The sequence below is a fragment of the Zingiber officinale genome, chromosome 7B, assembly GCF_018446385.1.
Source record: "Zingiber officinale cultivar Zhangliang chromosome 7B, Zo_v1.1, whole genome shotgun sequence".
Taxonomy (NCBI): Eukaryota; Viridiplantae; Streptophyta; class Magnoliopsida; order Zingiberales; family Zingiberaceae; genus Zingiber; species Zingiber officinale.
In genome coordinates, this window is record NC_055999.1 from 91,583,668 (window position 1) to 91,600,076 (window position 16,409).

At 38.0% G+C, this 16,409-nt stretch overlaps 1 protein-coding gene across 1 annotated transcript; it reads right to left on the reverse strand.

The window, feature by feature from the left end:
* Positions 1-14,244: 14,244 nt before the first annotated feature.
* On the reverse strand, positions 14,245-15,691 carry LOC122003927 (metalloendoproteinase 1-MMP-like). The gene has a single exon (XM_042558894.1). The coding sequence runs from the start codon at positions 15,527-15,529 to the stop codon at positions 14,429-14,431; it is 1,101 nt and encodes a 366-aa protein (XP_042414828.1). The 5' UTR covers positions 15,530-15,691; the 3' UTR covers positions 14,245-14,428.
* Between the last annotated feature and the right edge of the window lie 718 nt (positions 15,692-16,409).

Below are 16,409 nucleotides of genomic sequence, written 5' to 3' on the forward strand. Positions count from 1 at the left end.
CTTTGGGAAGTACTTCAACTGTGACAAAGTGGGTCACAAATCTTTGGAGTGCAGAAAGCTGAAGAAGAAGCAAGAGGCCAACCTGAACGAGGGACCAGAAATGGACGACCTCTGCGTAGTGGTCTCAGAACTGAACTTGGTCGGTTCAAATCCGCGACAATGGTGGATCGATACTGGAGCCACCAAACATGTGTGTTGCAACAAGGAGCTGCTCCACAACTTCGAAGAAGTCACTAGAGACAAACTGTTCGTGGGGAACTTAGCAACCTTGGACATCATGGGCCAAGGAAAGGTGGTGCTGAAGATGACCTCGGGCAAGGACCTTACTCTGAACAATGTGCTGTATGTTCCGGAGATTCAGAAGAATCTAGTGTCCGGATCATTGCTAAGCAAGCATGGCTTTCGCATTATTTTTGAGTCGGACAGAGTTGTATTTTCCAAAAATAGAGTATTTGTAGGAAGGGGCTATGTATTTGATGGGCTATTTAAGCTTAATGTAATGGCGATTAGGCCTAAGATAAATAAAACTGAAAAATCTTCCACTTATATACTTGAGTCTTCGTGTTTGTGGAATGGTAGACTAGGGAATATTAACTACGATGTGTTGCGTAGATTAATTAATATGCAAAGTATACCTACATTCCACCTTGACCCAAAATACAAGTGTGAGATTTGTGTTGAAGCAAAAATGACAAGGTCATCCTTTCAACATATTGAAAGAAGTAATGAACCACTTGACCTAATCCACACTGATGTGTGTGACCTAAAAGGTACGCCAATACGTGGTGGTAATAAATACTTCATCACTTTTGTAGATGATGTTGGAACCCCAAGGTTGTTTTGGTGTGATCAACAAGTTAAGTTAGGTCCTGTGTGTTTTTAACCTTGTGTCTAAGTGTGCAGCAGTGTAGGAGCTTAGGAGCACAGGTAGTCGAGCGGAAGACGTAGCTAGCGAGAAGGATGACACGCGGTGTGTCTGAGGGACGAGGCGCTGCGGAAGAGTACACCGGAGGATGAGAAGGAAGTCTGCGGTGGTTCCGAGGGACGAGAAGCCAGAGCGGAAGATTGCTCGGGGAGCAAGAGACGCAGCTAGCGAGAAGGTCGGCATGGGGTGCAACCGAGAGATGAAGACTACGAATGAGTACGCTGACGGACGAGAAGGAAGCACACAACGATTCTGAGGGACGAGAAGCCGGAGCGGAAGCCTGCTCGAGAATACCAAAAGTTGGGTTCGGGTGAGCCCTATTTCGGATGGTAGAGATCACCCAAACAAGTGGAGCCGGAGTGAAAGACCCGGACCGAGGTGAGCAGCACCGGAGCAGAAGACCCAGACCAGAAAGTCAACCTGGTTGACTTAGTGGTCCGGGCGCCCGGTCCGGGTGCTCGGAACCATTCCGGGTGCCCGGAGGTTGATTTTTGACCGGATCGCCTCAAGTGTGATTCGTTTCATTGGGGATAAAGTTTTATACCCCCCAGGGTACCCGGAACTCTTTCGGAGCATCCCGACCAAGGCTATAAATACAACCTTTGTCTAGAAGTTTTTGATCATCTCAGAAATTGTGTATTCCAACACTTGTGCGCTTCCAGTTGTAGTTTAGCTTCTATTTCTTTGTGCGTTATTGTTGTAAGAGGCTTCTCCGCCTGAAGGAGTACTAGTGTGATATTTTTATTGGATTAACAACCTCCTCGGTTGTAACTGTTGGTGCGGTTAGGACTAACGATTTAACCCAGGTTTTGATGAATGACAAATCAGGTTAAGTTAGTTTGTTGTTGTCTGACACTTTGATCGAGTGTGCAGGAGAAGTCCAGACAGGTCGACGGGCTGACCGGATGTCTGGCACGAAGCCCAGCTAGGTCGACGGGCTAACCGGATAGCTGGCACGAAGTCCAACCGGGTCGATGGGCTGACCGGACGCTTGGGCACGAAGTCCAGCTAGGTCGACGGGCTGACCGGACGTCTGACAGGTAAGTGAGGTAAGTCACTAGAGGGGAGTGACTGCGAGGACGCATTCCCGGGAAGGGAACATTAGGCGTCGATCCGGCTTAGATCCATTTCGGATATCTAAGTCGAGATCGTGACTAGATTCCGGTCTCGGAAAGACGGAATCTAAGTCATACTCTTTTCTATTACTTTGTTGAACTTTAATTGTGCTAACAATCTATTTTACAGGATATATATTTGCCTCGGACTAACTCTATTTTTCAGGAGAAGGAATTTCTGGAAATAGGAGGTCCGGGCGCCCGGAAGGGATCCGAGCGCCTGGAGGTGAATTTTATCCAAACCAAGTCGTTGTCACGTGGAGTTCACTGATTAGACCTACCACGTCGCACCAGGGCGCCCGGAAGGGATCCAGGCCCCCGGAGCAGCATATAAAAGAAGCCCCAGGGGTGGAGCTTCAGAATCAACTCAGAACTCTTAGACTGTTTGCTCTGTTGCTCTGCGCTCCAACGACGCTAACGAAGCTCCGACAACGTGCTCCTGTCCTTGTGGTTTTCTTTCTGTCGGTATAGCTTTGTTTTAATTTTTATTAGAATTTCTTGTACTGTCTTTGTAATCATTATTTCGAATTGCTAGTGAATTGCCCAACGAAAGTACTCACGGAGTACGGACCTTCGAGTAGGAGTCGTCACAGGCTCCGAACGAAGTAAAAAATTACTGTGTCTATTGTTTTTAAATTCCGCTGCACTTAACTCTTTTTAACGCTGTTTTTTGAATCGATATTCACCCCCCCCTCTATCGACGTTTCACGATCCAACAAGTGGTATCAGAGCAGGTACCGCTCTGATTTGGTGCAACCACCAATCAGACAGGGGGTGAAAAATTAACCTTTATTTTTTCATTTTTTTTAATGCTTAATTTCAATCTGGTATTATTACCTGATTTGGAAATTTTTTCGTTGCAATTAAGTCTAAACTGGTGCAACACCAATTTAGATACATCTATTATTTTTTTTCCCGCACTACTAATCCAAGACCAAGTCTTGGGATATTTTTTTTTTCTCGTTGTTTACTTGTGTACAGGATGTCTCAACTAGAAGGCTTTAGCACAGTACGTCCTCCCCTATTCAACGGGGATGACTTCTCGTACTGGAAGAAAAGAATGGAGGTGTACCTAAAGACGGATTACGATCAATGGTTCAGCGTTATAAAGGCCTACCGAGCTCCAGCCGACAACTCCGAAAATCCACTAGACACGGAACAGTGGACTCCGGACATGAGGAAAAAGGCGTCGACGGAAAACAAAGCAATCAACACGTTACACTATGACCTAACACGAGAAGAGCTGAACCGGGTCGGACCGCATCAGAATGCTAAAGAATTATGAGACAAATTGATTGAGTTGCATGAAGGAACGAGTGACGCAAAGGTAACAAAAAGAGATTTACTTTTAAATAAAATATTTAATATAAAAATGCAGGAAGGGGAAACGACAAGTCAACTGCACGCGAGGATCAAGGACATCCTCAATGGACTCCAGGCGATAGGTCACCAGATGGAAAACAGAGATTTAATCAGGTACGCACTAAATGCTTTTCGACGTAATAGTTTGTGGGCATCGATCGTAGATGCCTACAAAATTTCAAAAAATTTATCTAAATTAAAGTTAGACGAGCTTTTTTGTGAATTAGAACTGCATGAACAAACTAATGCTGGAGCCGAGAAAGGTGTTGCTTTATTTGCAGGCTCATCCAAAGAAAAGAAGAGCAAGTCTGAATCTGAAGAAGATTCTGATCAAGACTCCGAAGACGAAGAATACCTGGTGAACCTGGTAAGAAAAATGTTCACCAGGAGAAAAAGGAGCTTCAGCAAAAAGGACCTTCAAAAGATTAGTTCTCCCGCAGAACAAAAGAACGTGACTTGCTTCGGATGCAATAAAAAGGGGCACTACAAGAGCGAATGCCCAAGACTGAAGTTCGACAAACCGAAGCCGACCAAAAAGAAGGCCCTCAAAGCAACGTGGGATGATTCCACGGATGAATCGGAGGTAGAAGAGCAGAAACACCAGAGTCACCTCGCGCTGATGGCCCGCGAAGCTGAAACGGAAGACGAATCGGGAGATGAATCGGAAGACGGGTCCGAACCCGAATCGAGCCACGAGTCCGTACTCATTTCCGAAGGCCCAGATGAGGTATATTTTAATTTAAACAATTTTTTTTTAAAAATTATTTCCTGCTTAAATAGTAAATTAGTTAAAATAGAAAATCAAAACAAATTACTCCTTGAGGAAAATCAAGACCTCAAGGAACAAATCAAAAATTCAAATTCAACTCAAGATCTAACACTTGAAGAGAATTCATCATTAAAATCAGAAATCAATAAGTTAAAAGAAATACTAGAAAAATTCACTACAAGATCAAAAAAAATCTAGACTTAATCCTGAATAATCAAAAGGCGTGCTATAATAAAACCGGACTCGAATACAAGACGAACTCAAATAAAACTTTTAAATCATTAATAACTCAATACAAATCAACTAATCAAGCTTGGGTTCCGAAAGCGTGTTTGACCACGCAAGTAGGACTTAATCAATATTATATACCCAAAGAAAAAATATATTATATAAACTCGAATAGACCAAATCAAAAACCAAAATATAAACCTAAATAAAAAAATTCAAAGTTTAAACATTTTACTCAACAAAATATAAATTATCACCAAGTTAATTATAACTATAAAAGAAATAGACACAAACCTAAAACTAAAATTTAAATAAAGGGCCAATAATTCAGGGGGAGGCTCCAGAATAGCTGGCACCTCCAAAACTAACTTACCCGACAAGGTAACCCAAATAAACTAACCCGGCAGGGTAATTAGGATTAGTTAAAAAGGGACCCAGTTTAACTTGAGTCACGGTACTGGTGAAGTTTTTGGATGATAGTACGTTAGGGAAGCTTGGGCATCGCATGTCTAGAAAGATATGGCTTCGATCTGGTGCATTTGGCTAAGTGGAACTGACCGAAGCTACCCTTAAACAGATCCTAACTAGTAAGATCAAAGTTTAGTACTAAGCTCCGTGGATAGGACTATTCGGAAAATTTTGAAAGGTTGGTTACTTTTAATGACGTCCAAGTGACTCACCAAGCTTTGAAGTTTATCCGAAGAATGTCTATTTGTTGAGACCAAAGCTAAACCTGAATCTAACACAAGTTAAACCAAACTCTATAATTAAATCTAATTCATCTCACAAAATTATAGGATACCCTGATTGATAATCTAGATGGGGTGAGATGAATAAGAATTAGATTAATTAATTATCAAATTAAAATTAAATTTCAAAATTCAAATTAAAATTAAATTTCAAACTTCAAGTTAAGTTAAAATTATTTTAAAATTAAATTAACTTTAAAAATTATTTTAACTTTAAAAATTATTTTAAAATTAAATTAACTTTAAAATTATTTTAAATTTAAAAATTATTTTAACTTTAAAAATTATTTTAAAATTAAATTAACTTTAAAAATTATTTTAACTTTTTTAAAAAATTATTTTAACTTTAAAATTTTTTTTAACTTTTTTAAAAATTATTTTAACTTTAAAAATTATTTTAAAATTAAATTATTTTAATTTTTTTGTTAAAAAAAAATATTTTAAAAAATATTTTAACTTTAAAAATTATTTTAAAATTAAATTAACTTTAAAAATTATTTTAACTTTAAAAAATTAAATTAACTTTAAAAATTATTTTCACTTTAAAAAATTATATTAACTTTAAAAATTACTTTAAAAAAATCAAGTTAACTTAAAAAAATTATTTTAACTTTAAAAATTATTTAAAAATTAAATTAACTTTAAAAACTATTTTAACTTCTTTAAAAAATTATTTTAACTTTAAAAATTATTTTAACTTTTTTAAAAATTATTTTAACTTTAAAAATTATTTTAACTTTTTTAAAAATTATTCTAACTTTAAAAATTATTTTAACTTTAAAAATTATTTTAAAATTAAATTAACTTTAAAAATTATTTTAACTTTTTTTAAAAAAAATTATTTTAACTTTAAAAATTATTTTAAAATTAAATTAACTTTAAAAATTATTTTAATTATTTTAAAAATTATTTTAACTTAAAAATTTATTATTTTAAATTAAAAATTTATTTTAACCTAAAAATTATTTTAACTTAAAAATTTATTTTAACCTAAAAATTATTTTAAATTAAAATTTTATTTTAACCTAAAAATTCTTTTAACTTAATTATTTTTTTAAAAAAAACCTTTTAAAAAAAAATTCTTTTAAAATTTATTTTAAAAAGTTTTAAAATTTATTTTAAAAATTCTTTAAAAACTATTTTAAAAATTCTTTAAAAACTATTTTAAAAAAAAATTCTTGAAAAACTATTTTAAAAATTCTTTAAAAACTATTTTAAAAAAAAATTCTTGAAAAACTATTTTAAAAATTCTTTAAAAACTCTTTAAAAAAAATATCTTTAAAAACTATTTTAAAACTTCATTAAAAACTATCTTAAAAATTCTTTAAAAACTATTTTAAAAACTCTTTTAAAAAATTCTTTAAAAACTCTTTTAAAAATTCTTTAAAAACTATTTTCAAATTCTTTAAAAAAAAAATTCATTTAAAAACTCTTTTAAAAATTCTTTTAAAAATAATTTAACATAAAAATTATTTTAACATAAAAATTATTTTAACTTAAAAATTATTTTAACTTAAAATTATTTTAATTAACTAAAAAAATATTTTTAAAATTATTTTAAACTTAAAAATTATTTAAAAAATTATTTTAAAAAACTAAAAAAAAAAAAAAATTTAAAAATCATTTTAAAACTATTTTAAAAATTATGTATCTTTTTAAAAAATTCTTCTTATTTTTTCACTATAATAAAATTCTGTTAACTTAAAAAAATAGTAATAATAATAAATTATTTCTGTAGATTATTTTCACTTGAAAAATTATTATTTTGACTTTAAACTCATTTTTAATGTTAAACATCATTTTAACCTTAAAATGATTTTTTAATTTAACTTAACTGAAAATTAAATCTTAAATTAAAACTTAATATTGAAATTACAATTAAAATTAAAAATTGTAACTTAAACTTAAAATTAAACTTAAACTTAAATTAACCACTAATATTAATTTAAATCTAAATTCAAAACTGAATCAAACGTATGCTAATTGACATAAAACATATTATAAAAATCATTTTAAATTCCTTTTAAATGCTGTTTTAGAAATTCCTTTAAAAAAAATTAAATAAATAAATTAAAATAATAATTATAATTATAACTAACACTTTCATTGATCAACTCAATCAAGTAATATGAAATTTAAATTATTTCACTAAGTTTTAAATTATTAAATCAAGTAAAAACTAATCAACAAATTATTGATAATGCTTAACTGTTATTAAATTAATAAAATCTTATCTTATTTAACTTTAAACTAAAGTTAAGCGCCTGAATCTAAAATTAATTAATAATTAATTAATCAAATTCAAATAAACAATTATACCAAGGATACAGAGATAATAATAAGTGTTACTAAATTAGACAAATGTGTTAGGGCTTTGAAATTTAACACAACCAAACCTTAGTATTAACTTAAGGGGGAGATATTAAATTAAGGGGAGTAACCAATTCAGGGGGAGGTTCAATTTTTTCTTTTTAAATCCCCTAGAAAAAATAATAAATTAAAGGAGAGTAATAAATTAAAGGAGTATCAAATTCAGGGGGAGGTTTTTTTTAATCTCCTTGAGTGTTGTTTTTTCTCTTTAAAATCTCTTTAGAAAATTCTACCCCAATTACTTTGAAAATCTTATATTAAAAATTCTTAGCAAATATTTTCAAAAGCTTTATTTTAGATATCAGGTGTAGGGGGAGGATTAAATCAACACTTAGCACCTAAATTATTCTCTCCACCTTAAACATAAAGTTTTTACAAACTTAGTCAGTATTGAAAAGTAGATTTTTCTTCAAACTTAGTTTTGAAATCCTTAATCTTAAAAACTTATCCATATAAACCTATTCTTGAAAACTAGTTTCTATAAAACTAAATTCTTCAATTTGATTTTATAAACTAAGGTTTTGAAAATTGAATCATTTGCAAACTCAGTCTTGAAAAGTAAATTTTTTCAAACTCAGTCTTGAAACTTTGATTTTGAAAACTCATGGTTGAAAAGTGTTTCAAAGTTGAAACACATTTTGAAAATCTAAACCTTGAAATTTTGGTTTTAAAAACACATGTTTGAAAAGTGTTGAAAATTATCCTGAATCCAGTTCTGAAAAATTAGGTTTAACTTAATTTTGATTTGCAAAAACTTAGTGTTGAAAATTACCTTTTGAAAGTGATGTTTGCAAACTTAAAATTTTTACTAAGTTATAAATCAGCTATTTTTCAAGACTTAGTTTTTTTTAAGGATTTAAGAAGTAAAGGTAAAGCTATCTTTTAATTTTAAACTCCCCTAGGTTAACTTGACATTATTTTTTATTTTGTCTGAAGTCTGTATTTATGCTTACTTGACATTTGTTCTTTTGATGAATGACAAAGGGGGAAGGTTAGGTGGTTAAGTTAGCTAAACCAAACTGAAAATACAAACTAACTTAAAAACCACATAAATGCATGTTGTTACTTGCATATGTTTTCACTAACTTAACCAGGTTGCCATTCCATAAAAAAGGGGGAGATTGTTTGTGCGGTTAGCACTAACGATTTAACCTAGGTTTTGATGAATGACAAATCAGGTTAAGTTAGTTTGTTGTTATCTGACACTTTGATCGAGTGTGCAGGAGAAGTCCAGACAGGTCGACGGACTGACCGGATGTCTGGCACGAAACCCAGCTAGGTCGACGGGCTGACTGGATAGCTGGCACGAAGTCCAAGCGGGTCGACGGGCTGACCGAACGCTTAGGCACGAAGTCCAACTAGGTCGACGGGCTGACCGGATAGCTGGCACGAAGTCCAGACGAGTCGACGGGCTGACCGGACGTCTGGCAGGTAAGTGAGGTAAGTCACTAGAGGGGAGTGACTGCGAGGACGTGTTCCCGGGAAGGGAACATTAGGCGTCGATCCGGCTTAGATCCATTTCGGATATCTAAGTCGAGATCGTGACTAGATTCCGATCTCGGAAAGACAGAATCTAAGGCATACTCTTTTCTATTACTTTGTTGAACTTTAATTGTGCTAATAATCTGTTTTACAGTATATATATTTGCCTCGGACTAACTTTATTTTGCAGGAGAAGGAATTTCTGGAAATAGGAGGTCCGGGCGTCCGGAGGTGAATTTTATCCAAACCAAATCGTCGTCATGTGGAGTTCACTGATTAGACCTACCACGTCGCACCAGGGCGTCCGGAAGGGATCCATGCGCCCAGAGCAACATATAAAAGAAGCCTCAGGGGTGGAGCTTCAAAATCAACTAAGAACTCTTAGACTGCTTGCTCTGCTGCTCTGCGCTCCAACGACGCTAACGAAGCTCCGACAACGTGCTCCTGTCCTTTTGGTTTTCTTTCTGTCGGTATAGCTTTGTTTTAATTTTTATTAGCCTTTCTTGTACTGTCTTTGTAATCATTATTTCGAATTGCTAGTGAATTTCCCAACGAAAGTACTCACGGAGTACGGGCCTTCGAGTAGGAGTCGTCACAGGCTCCAAACGAAGGAAAAAATTACTGTGTCTATTGTTTTTAAATTCCGCTGCACTTAACTCTTTTTAACGCTGTTTTTCGAATCGATATTCACCCCCCCTCTCTATTGACGTTTCACGATCCAACAGTAACTAAGTCAAATCTTTATGAGCCTCGTCTTTTAATTTCTGCTTATTTATTTTATGCAAGTGTTAGTTTAAGAAAAGTTGAGAAGGGTTTTGTGTTTTTATTTTTGCAGGCTATCCAACTCCCTTTCTAGCCGGCCACTGCGATCCAATACATGATAACACAAAATACTGTTATGTGTATCTTCTCAAAAGTAAGGATAAAGGTATAGAGAAATTTGCTCTCTATAAGACTGAGGTTGAAAACCAACTTAATAGGAAAATTAAGGTGGTTCGAAGTGATCGAGGCGGTGAATATGTATCACCGTTTGCTGAGTTGTGTGCTGAACATGGGATCAGATATGAAACAACAACTCCTTTTACTCCTCAGTAAAATGGAGTTGCTGAGTGAAAGAATCGAACTCTAAAGGAGATGATGAATGCTCTTATATTGAGATCTGGATTGCCATAGTCCATGTGGGGGGGGGGGGGGGGGGGGGGCTGTGTTAACAGCGAATTACCTTTTAAATAAGGTACCCTGGAAGAAAATAGATAAGAGCTCTTATGAGTTGTGGAATGGAAGACAACCGTCCTACAAATATTTAAGAATGTGGGGGTGTCTTGCCAAAGTGTTCGTGCCTGATCCGAAAAAGATTAAGATAGGACCAAAGACTGTTGATTGCATATTTATTGGATACATAAAATAGCACTGCGTATAGATTTTGTGTGTATGAGTCACACATACCGGAGATACACAAGAACTCGATAATCAAATTGAGAAATGTCTCGTTCTTTGAGCGTGTGTTTCCGTATAAGACCCGAGAGGATGCTAGCTCCTCAAAACGAGCAAATGAAACACAAGGCCAAGAAGAAGACGATGATGAGGAGGAGGAACCTATGGAGGTTGAGCCTAGACAGAGCGAAAGAGTTCGGGTAGAAAAATCCTATGGATCAGATTTTATCACTTTCGTGTTGGAGAGTGAGCCCCGAATTTACTCAGAAGCTGTAGGCTCTTCTGATGGACCTCACTAGAGAGAGACAATTACATCTGAGATAGAATCTATCTTGCAAAATCACACTTGGGAACTTGTGGATCTTCCTCCGGGAGGTAAACCACTAGGTTGCAAGTGGATTTTCAAGAAGAAAATGAAGTCAGATGACACGATTGATAAGTATAAGGCCAGACTTGTAATCAAAGAATACCAACAATGAGAAGACCTCGATTACTTTGACACGTATTCTCCAGTGTCGAGAATAACTTCCATTAGAGTACTGTTAGCTATCGTCACTCTATGGAATCTCAAAATACATCAAATGGATATAAAGACTGTCTTTCTAAACGGGGATTTAGAAGAGGAGATCTACATGGAGTAACCTGAGGGGTTTTCTGTACTAGGACAGAAAAATAAGATTTGTAGATTGGTGAAGTCATTATATAGCTTGAAACAAGCACCAAAGTAGTGACATGAAAAATTTGATAATGCCATGAAGAAATGTGGATTCAAAATCAATGAATGTGATAAATTTGTCTACATGAAAGCCACAAAGAGTGACTATGTCATCTTGTGCCTCTATGTAGACGACATACTTATCATTGGAAGTAATGATAAGATAATACAATCCACAAAAGGTATGCTGTGCTCAAGATTTGATATGAAAGACATGGGCCTAGCTGATGTGATTCTAGGAATCAAAATTCTTAGAACAACAGAAGGAATTATTCTTAGTCAGTCTCATTGCGTGGATAAAATTCTTGAAAAATTCACCAAGGGTGATACTGCGTTGGCACGAACGCTGATAGATACGAGTCAACATCTATCAAAAAATCGAGGTGAAAGTATCTCTCAGATAGAGTACTCTCGAGTGATTGGAAGTCTGATGTACTTGTTGAGTTGTACATGACCAGATTTGGCCTACGCAGTAAGCAAACGAGTAGATACACGAGTAATCCCGGTGTTGAGCACTAGAGAGGGATAATAAAAGTACTGAGGTAGTTGAGGTATACTCATGAATAGGGACTGCACTATACAAGATATCCTGCTGTGATCAAAGGATACATCGATGCAAGTTGGATATATGATATAAAAGACTCTAAGTTTATGAATGGATATGTCTTCACTCTAGTAGGTGCAGTCATTTCCTGAAAATCTTCTAAGCAAACCATAATAACCAGATCCATGATGAAATATGAGTTTGTAGCTCATGACAAATGTGGTGAAGAGGTTGAATGACTACGACAATTCTTAGAAGATATTCCACGATGGCCGAAACCTGTGCCGGGAATTTGTATACATTGCGATAGTTAATCAGCAATCGGTCGGACACAAAGCCATCTGTATAATGGTAAGTCTAAATGTATATGATGTAGACATAATACCATTAGACAATTACTCTCAACGGGAGTTATCACTGTTGACTATGTGAAGTCAAAGGATAACCTAGCGGATTCACTAATCAAAGGGCTAAATCGAGAGTTAGTTGCAAGCTTCTCACGAGGAATGGGCTTGATGTCGTTGTCAGCGATAAGTGTAGAGGACGCCCAACCTATGCTGATTGGAGATCCCAAGAACTGGTTCAAAGGGACAACTAATCTGAACTGACTAGACACACTGTGGGGAATAATCCAATGAAATAGTGACTAGACCAGGGTAAGCCGATGGACTTTTAATGATAAAGAAGAGTAGATGACAACCTTGAGGGATCACCTATGTGAGAAAGAAGTGGGGTCGCTTCGAAGAGAATTGGAGGCACAATTCTTAGAGGTTCTTACAGAACCAGGCGTGTTCATGGCCAAGAACGAACACACTCATGAGAACTGAGTTGTATCAGGGAGAGTCTTGGGTGAGATTTGTCAGTGCTTACACAGACGACAGTATAGTTCAAGGGCATCGTGTCTACTATCAGCCAGTAAGCAACTAGATCTTCACAAGAGAAGGTTCAAAGGGTAAAACCTACCTATCCTATACTTGACTCAACTGCTGAATGCTATCACATACCCTATCTCCATTCATGTGGGGGATTGTTGAATATAAGTGAATGGAGAAGAGGTGGAAGAGGAAAGAGACTCCATTGTGAATGAGACTTTAGTCCTACATTGGGAGTTTCATGGCATGATGGTTGGTTTATATTGATTCACATGCATTGAGGATGTGAACAAATGCACGGGGAGAAGCTCTCTCTCACGCGTGGGTGCGTAGGGGGGGTGCAAATCTAGGGCCCGGATTGCACTGAACTATGTTGACTCGTGTGTGGGCATGACCTACGCGCACTGAATGTCGGACCGGTCAGGGCAAAATTCACCCAAGTGGAACAACCAACATTTTGCCACGTAAACCTGTTGCTACTGTAACGGATGCATTAAGTTGGAGATTAATGCAGAATCAAAACGTTCAAGTAATAATGAGTGAAACAATAGATGTTTCACTACTCGGCTAGTAATGTTCATTAATCGAGCATTAACGCTGTCGTTGATCTGAGCTCCTATATAAGGAGGCTGTGATCACAGGCAGAGAACACACACGCAGCGAAACAAGCAAAAGATATCCACCTCATTCCCCTCCTCTATCATGCTACTCCTGCTCGGCAGAGTGTCCGTGATAGCGATCGGGTACCACTCAGTTCACCGTGACCACCAGTGCTTGGCGGGGATCACTGTCAAATCATTGTATCATGGGAAATAGATGACTCGATTAAGCCTTGAAGCACAACCGGAGGTGGGGGCGTATCTGTTTCAAGGAAACTACGACTCTCGCAGGTCTCGGTCAATTTTCCCGGTTGGTCTCTTCGTTCGCCCGGTCGACATGTCTGCTCGCCCGGCCTGCCTTTCACCTGCTCTGTCAAGACTGCTCTGTCAAGACCTGCTCTGTTAAGATTGCTCTATCAAGACCTGGTCTGTCAAGACTGCTCAGTCAAGACCTGCTTTGTCAAGACTGCTCTGTCAAGGCTTGGTCTGTCAAGACTGCTCTGTCGAGACCTGGTCTGTCGAGACCTGGTCTGTCAAGACTGCTCTATCAAGACTGCTCTGTCAAGACCTGCTCTGTCAAGACTGTTTTGTCAAGACCTGGTCTGTCAAGACTGCTCTGTCAAGACCTGGTCTGTCAAGACCGCTCTGTCAAGACCGCTCTGCAGACCTGCTCAAGTTACTCTACAACGCAGACTTGCAGCTCGGATGATCTGCCCGCTCGGTGACTAAGTTCGCTCTTCTGTACGTAACAGAAATTAGCCCATGTTGGCAACCTGAGATCATCCGCTGAGGTCATCTCTATTGTAAGTTGAATTTAAATTCTGTGTAATTTTAAAATTCAACTTAACTCCCCAAAATCTGCGACAACATATTATTTTTTTCAAACAAAAAGAACCTTAGTTTTCTAATCAGGATATTCTATATAAATATTCGTTTGATTTTAGTTTAAAATAATTACGTAGAATCATAACCTTATTTTTCTAATCGTGATATGCCACTTAGTCTTGAAAAAAAAAACAGAAGTTATTTTTCCAATCGAATGTCAATCGCACCTTTATTATTATTCTAACAATATGAGTATAATTGCATCTTTATTATTATAATATGAGTATAATCATTCCTTTATACAATTAGTCGCCGTCTTCAATTCAAAATAAAACAAAACAACTAAAATTATGGAAGCGTGCTAGTTGCTAGCCGTCAATTCTGGTCTCCCCTGTGGGGATCCATCCCCCTGCCCTAAGGCTGCTATATGATGTTGTATCTACGCTAATACATTCATCATAGTTATTTTTATCAGCAGAATTCCGAGAGTACTAATCGATCTCCAAACTTTGATCGCATCACGTAATGCAATAGCCGATGATGTCTCGGATTGAACGGTTTGGTTCAATCTGAAGTTTGGGTTGGAGCCGTAGAGCGCCTGCACCCCTTCGATGTCGTCCACCTTCAACTCCACCTTCTTCGTCCGCGGGCTCAGGCTCGGATACATCACCGCCTCCTTCACCGCGGAGTGGCCCAGACCCAGAACGTGCCCTATTTCATGCGTCGCCACCGACTCCAAGTCCACTGCCACCTCTGACGACTCCTTCCCTAGGTCCACCGCCCACTGCTCCGCCGCGTCCAGGTGCAACCTCCCGCTTTCCGGCGAGAACGCGTGCCCCAGGATGCCCAGCACCCCGTCGAACGGTTCTCCGTCGCCGTGGTCCCCTCCATAGAACCCCAGCTTCACGTCTGCCGACTCGTAGTGGGTCGCCTCCTCGAACCGCACGGGGATCACCCGCGCCCAGTTGTCGAATGCACGCCGGATCGTGGCCGCCACGTCCGCGGTAGCCACGTACTTGATGGTGTGCTCCGGTGAGATAGCGTAGGTCAGAGTTAACGGTTTCCGCCCGGCCCACCGCGGCTTGCCCGTGAAGTAGGTGAACCGCTGGACCGTCTCGGCCGCCCTCGACCGGTTAGGATTTAAATCGGGGACGCCGCAGCGAGGGGCCATGACCTCCGACAGGGTGGTGGCATCGAGCTTGCCGGTGACTGGGAGGCCGAGGCTGGCTTGGTACCGCAGAACTGCCGTCTCGAGCCGGGCGTCAAATGCATCGGAAAGAACGGAGTCGGTCGAGTTGGACGAGATCAGATAACCGAACCGGACGAAGTACTGCTTGAGGCCGACGAGTCCGTCGACACGGCTCCCTCGCTCGAGATCAAGGAGGCGGTGGAAGGAGCGCCACGTGTAATTGGAATTATATTGGGTGGCACGGAAGAGCGCCTGCCGGTGCCGGTCATCATCTTCGGGGATGGGTCGAGGAGAGAGAGACGATGAGAAGGAGAGCAAGAGGAGGAGAAGGAGGAGGAAAGAGTGCTGCATGGGAGGGAATGGCAAGGAGAAGAAGAGAATATTATTGGAAGGAAGTTGATAGCTAGAATTAAGGTGCCGTGGGTGGAGTTATTATGGTTGATGCCTCAGAGTTTTATGGGGAGCAACAACAGTTGGTTGGGTGAGGTTTAGGAGTATGCTGACATGTGCATGTAGATTAACTCCTCAATCTGACCATTCAGTTGGTGAGCGGTTGGTCACCAACTGAAGCTTTTGCGCCTGCATGCCTTTGCTTGTATCGTATTCCTATTCCTAGCTTGCTCTGCCTCTCATGATTACCTTCTCATGTAATATATATATATATATATGTCTGACTAATATGAATGACGAAGTTAACCCATTGGATCGTGATAACTTATAGTTCCTCGCTTGAAATCTTTTAATCTATTCATACAAGATTTGCATATCCTTTTCTTGCCTTGTGGCACTGTCTCCGAAAACTCCGTAATCACACGCTAATGATAATCTTTGAAACCCCAAGAAATAGAGAAAAAGGTCATCAAACTCCACCAACATGCTGCCTCTGAAAACAACATATGGCATTCATTTTCAGTCAACGTAGGGATTATCGTTTTATATATTAAATGTTGCCCGGGCCACCTGTGAATGCCAAGAAATTGATAATTGAATTTTTTTTTCTAGAAAATCATCCGTCCATTTGGCTAATTAAATAAAATATACCAAGTCCAGTAGGTTCCTACCTTTGCGACCTTTTGATCGGTATCGGTATCGTTGAGGTTGCTGCACCTGGATCCTAACGGGGTTTCATGGGAAATAAGCCTTTCAAGTTTCAATTCCAATTCCTTTGTACTATCTCTCTTGTTAAATTATAACAGTATTTTATTTTAGAAAAAAAAAGAGCGGTAATTCT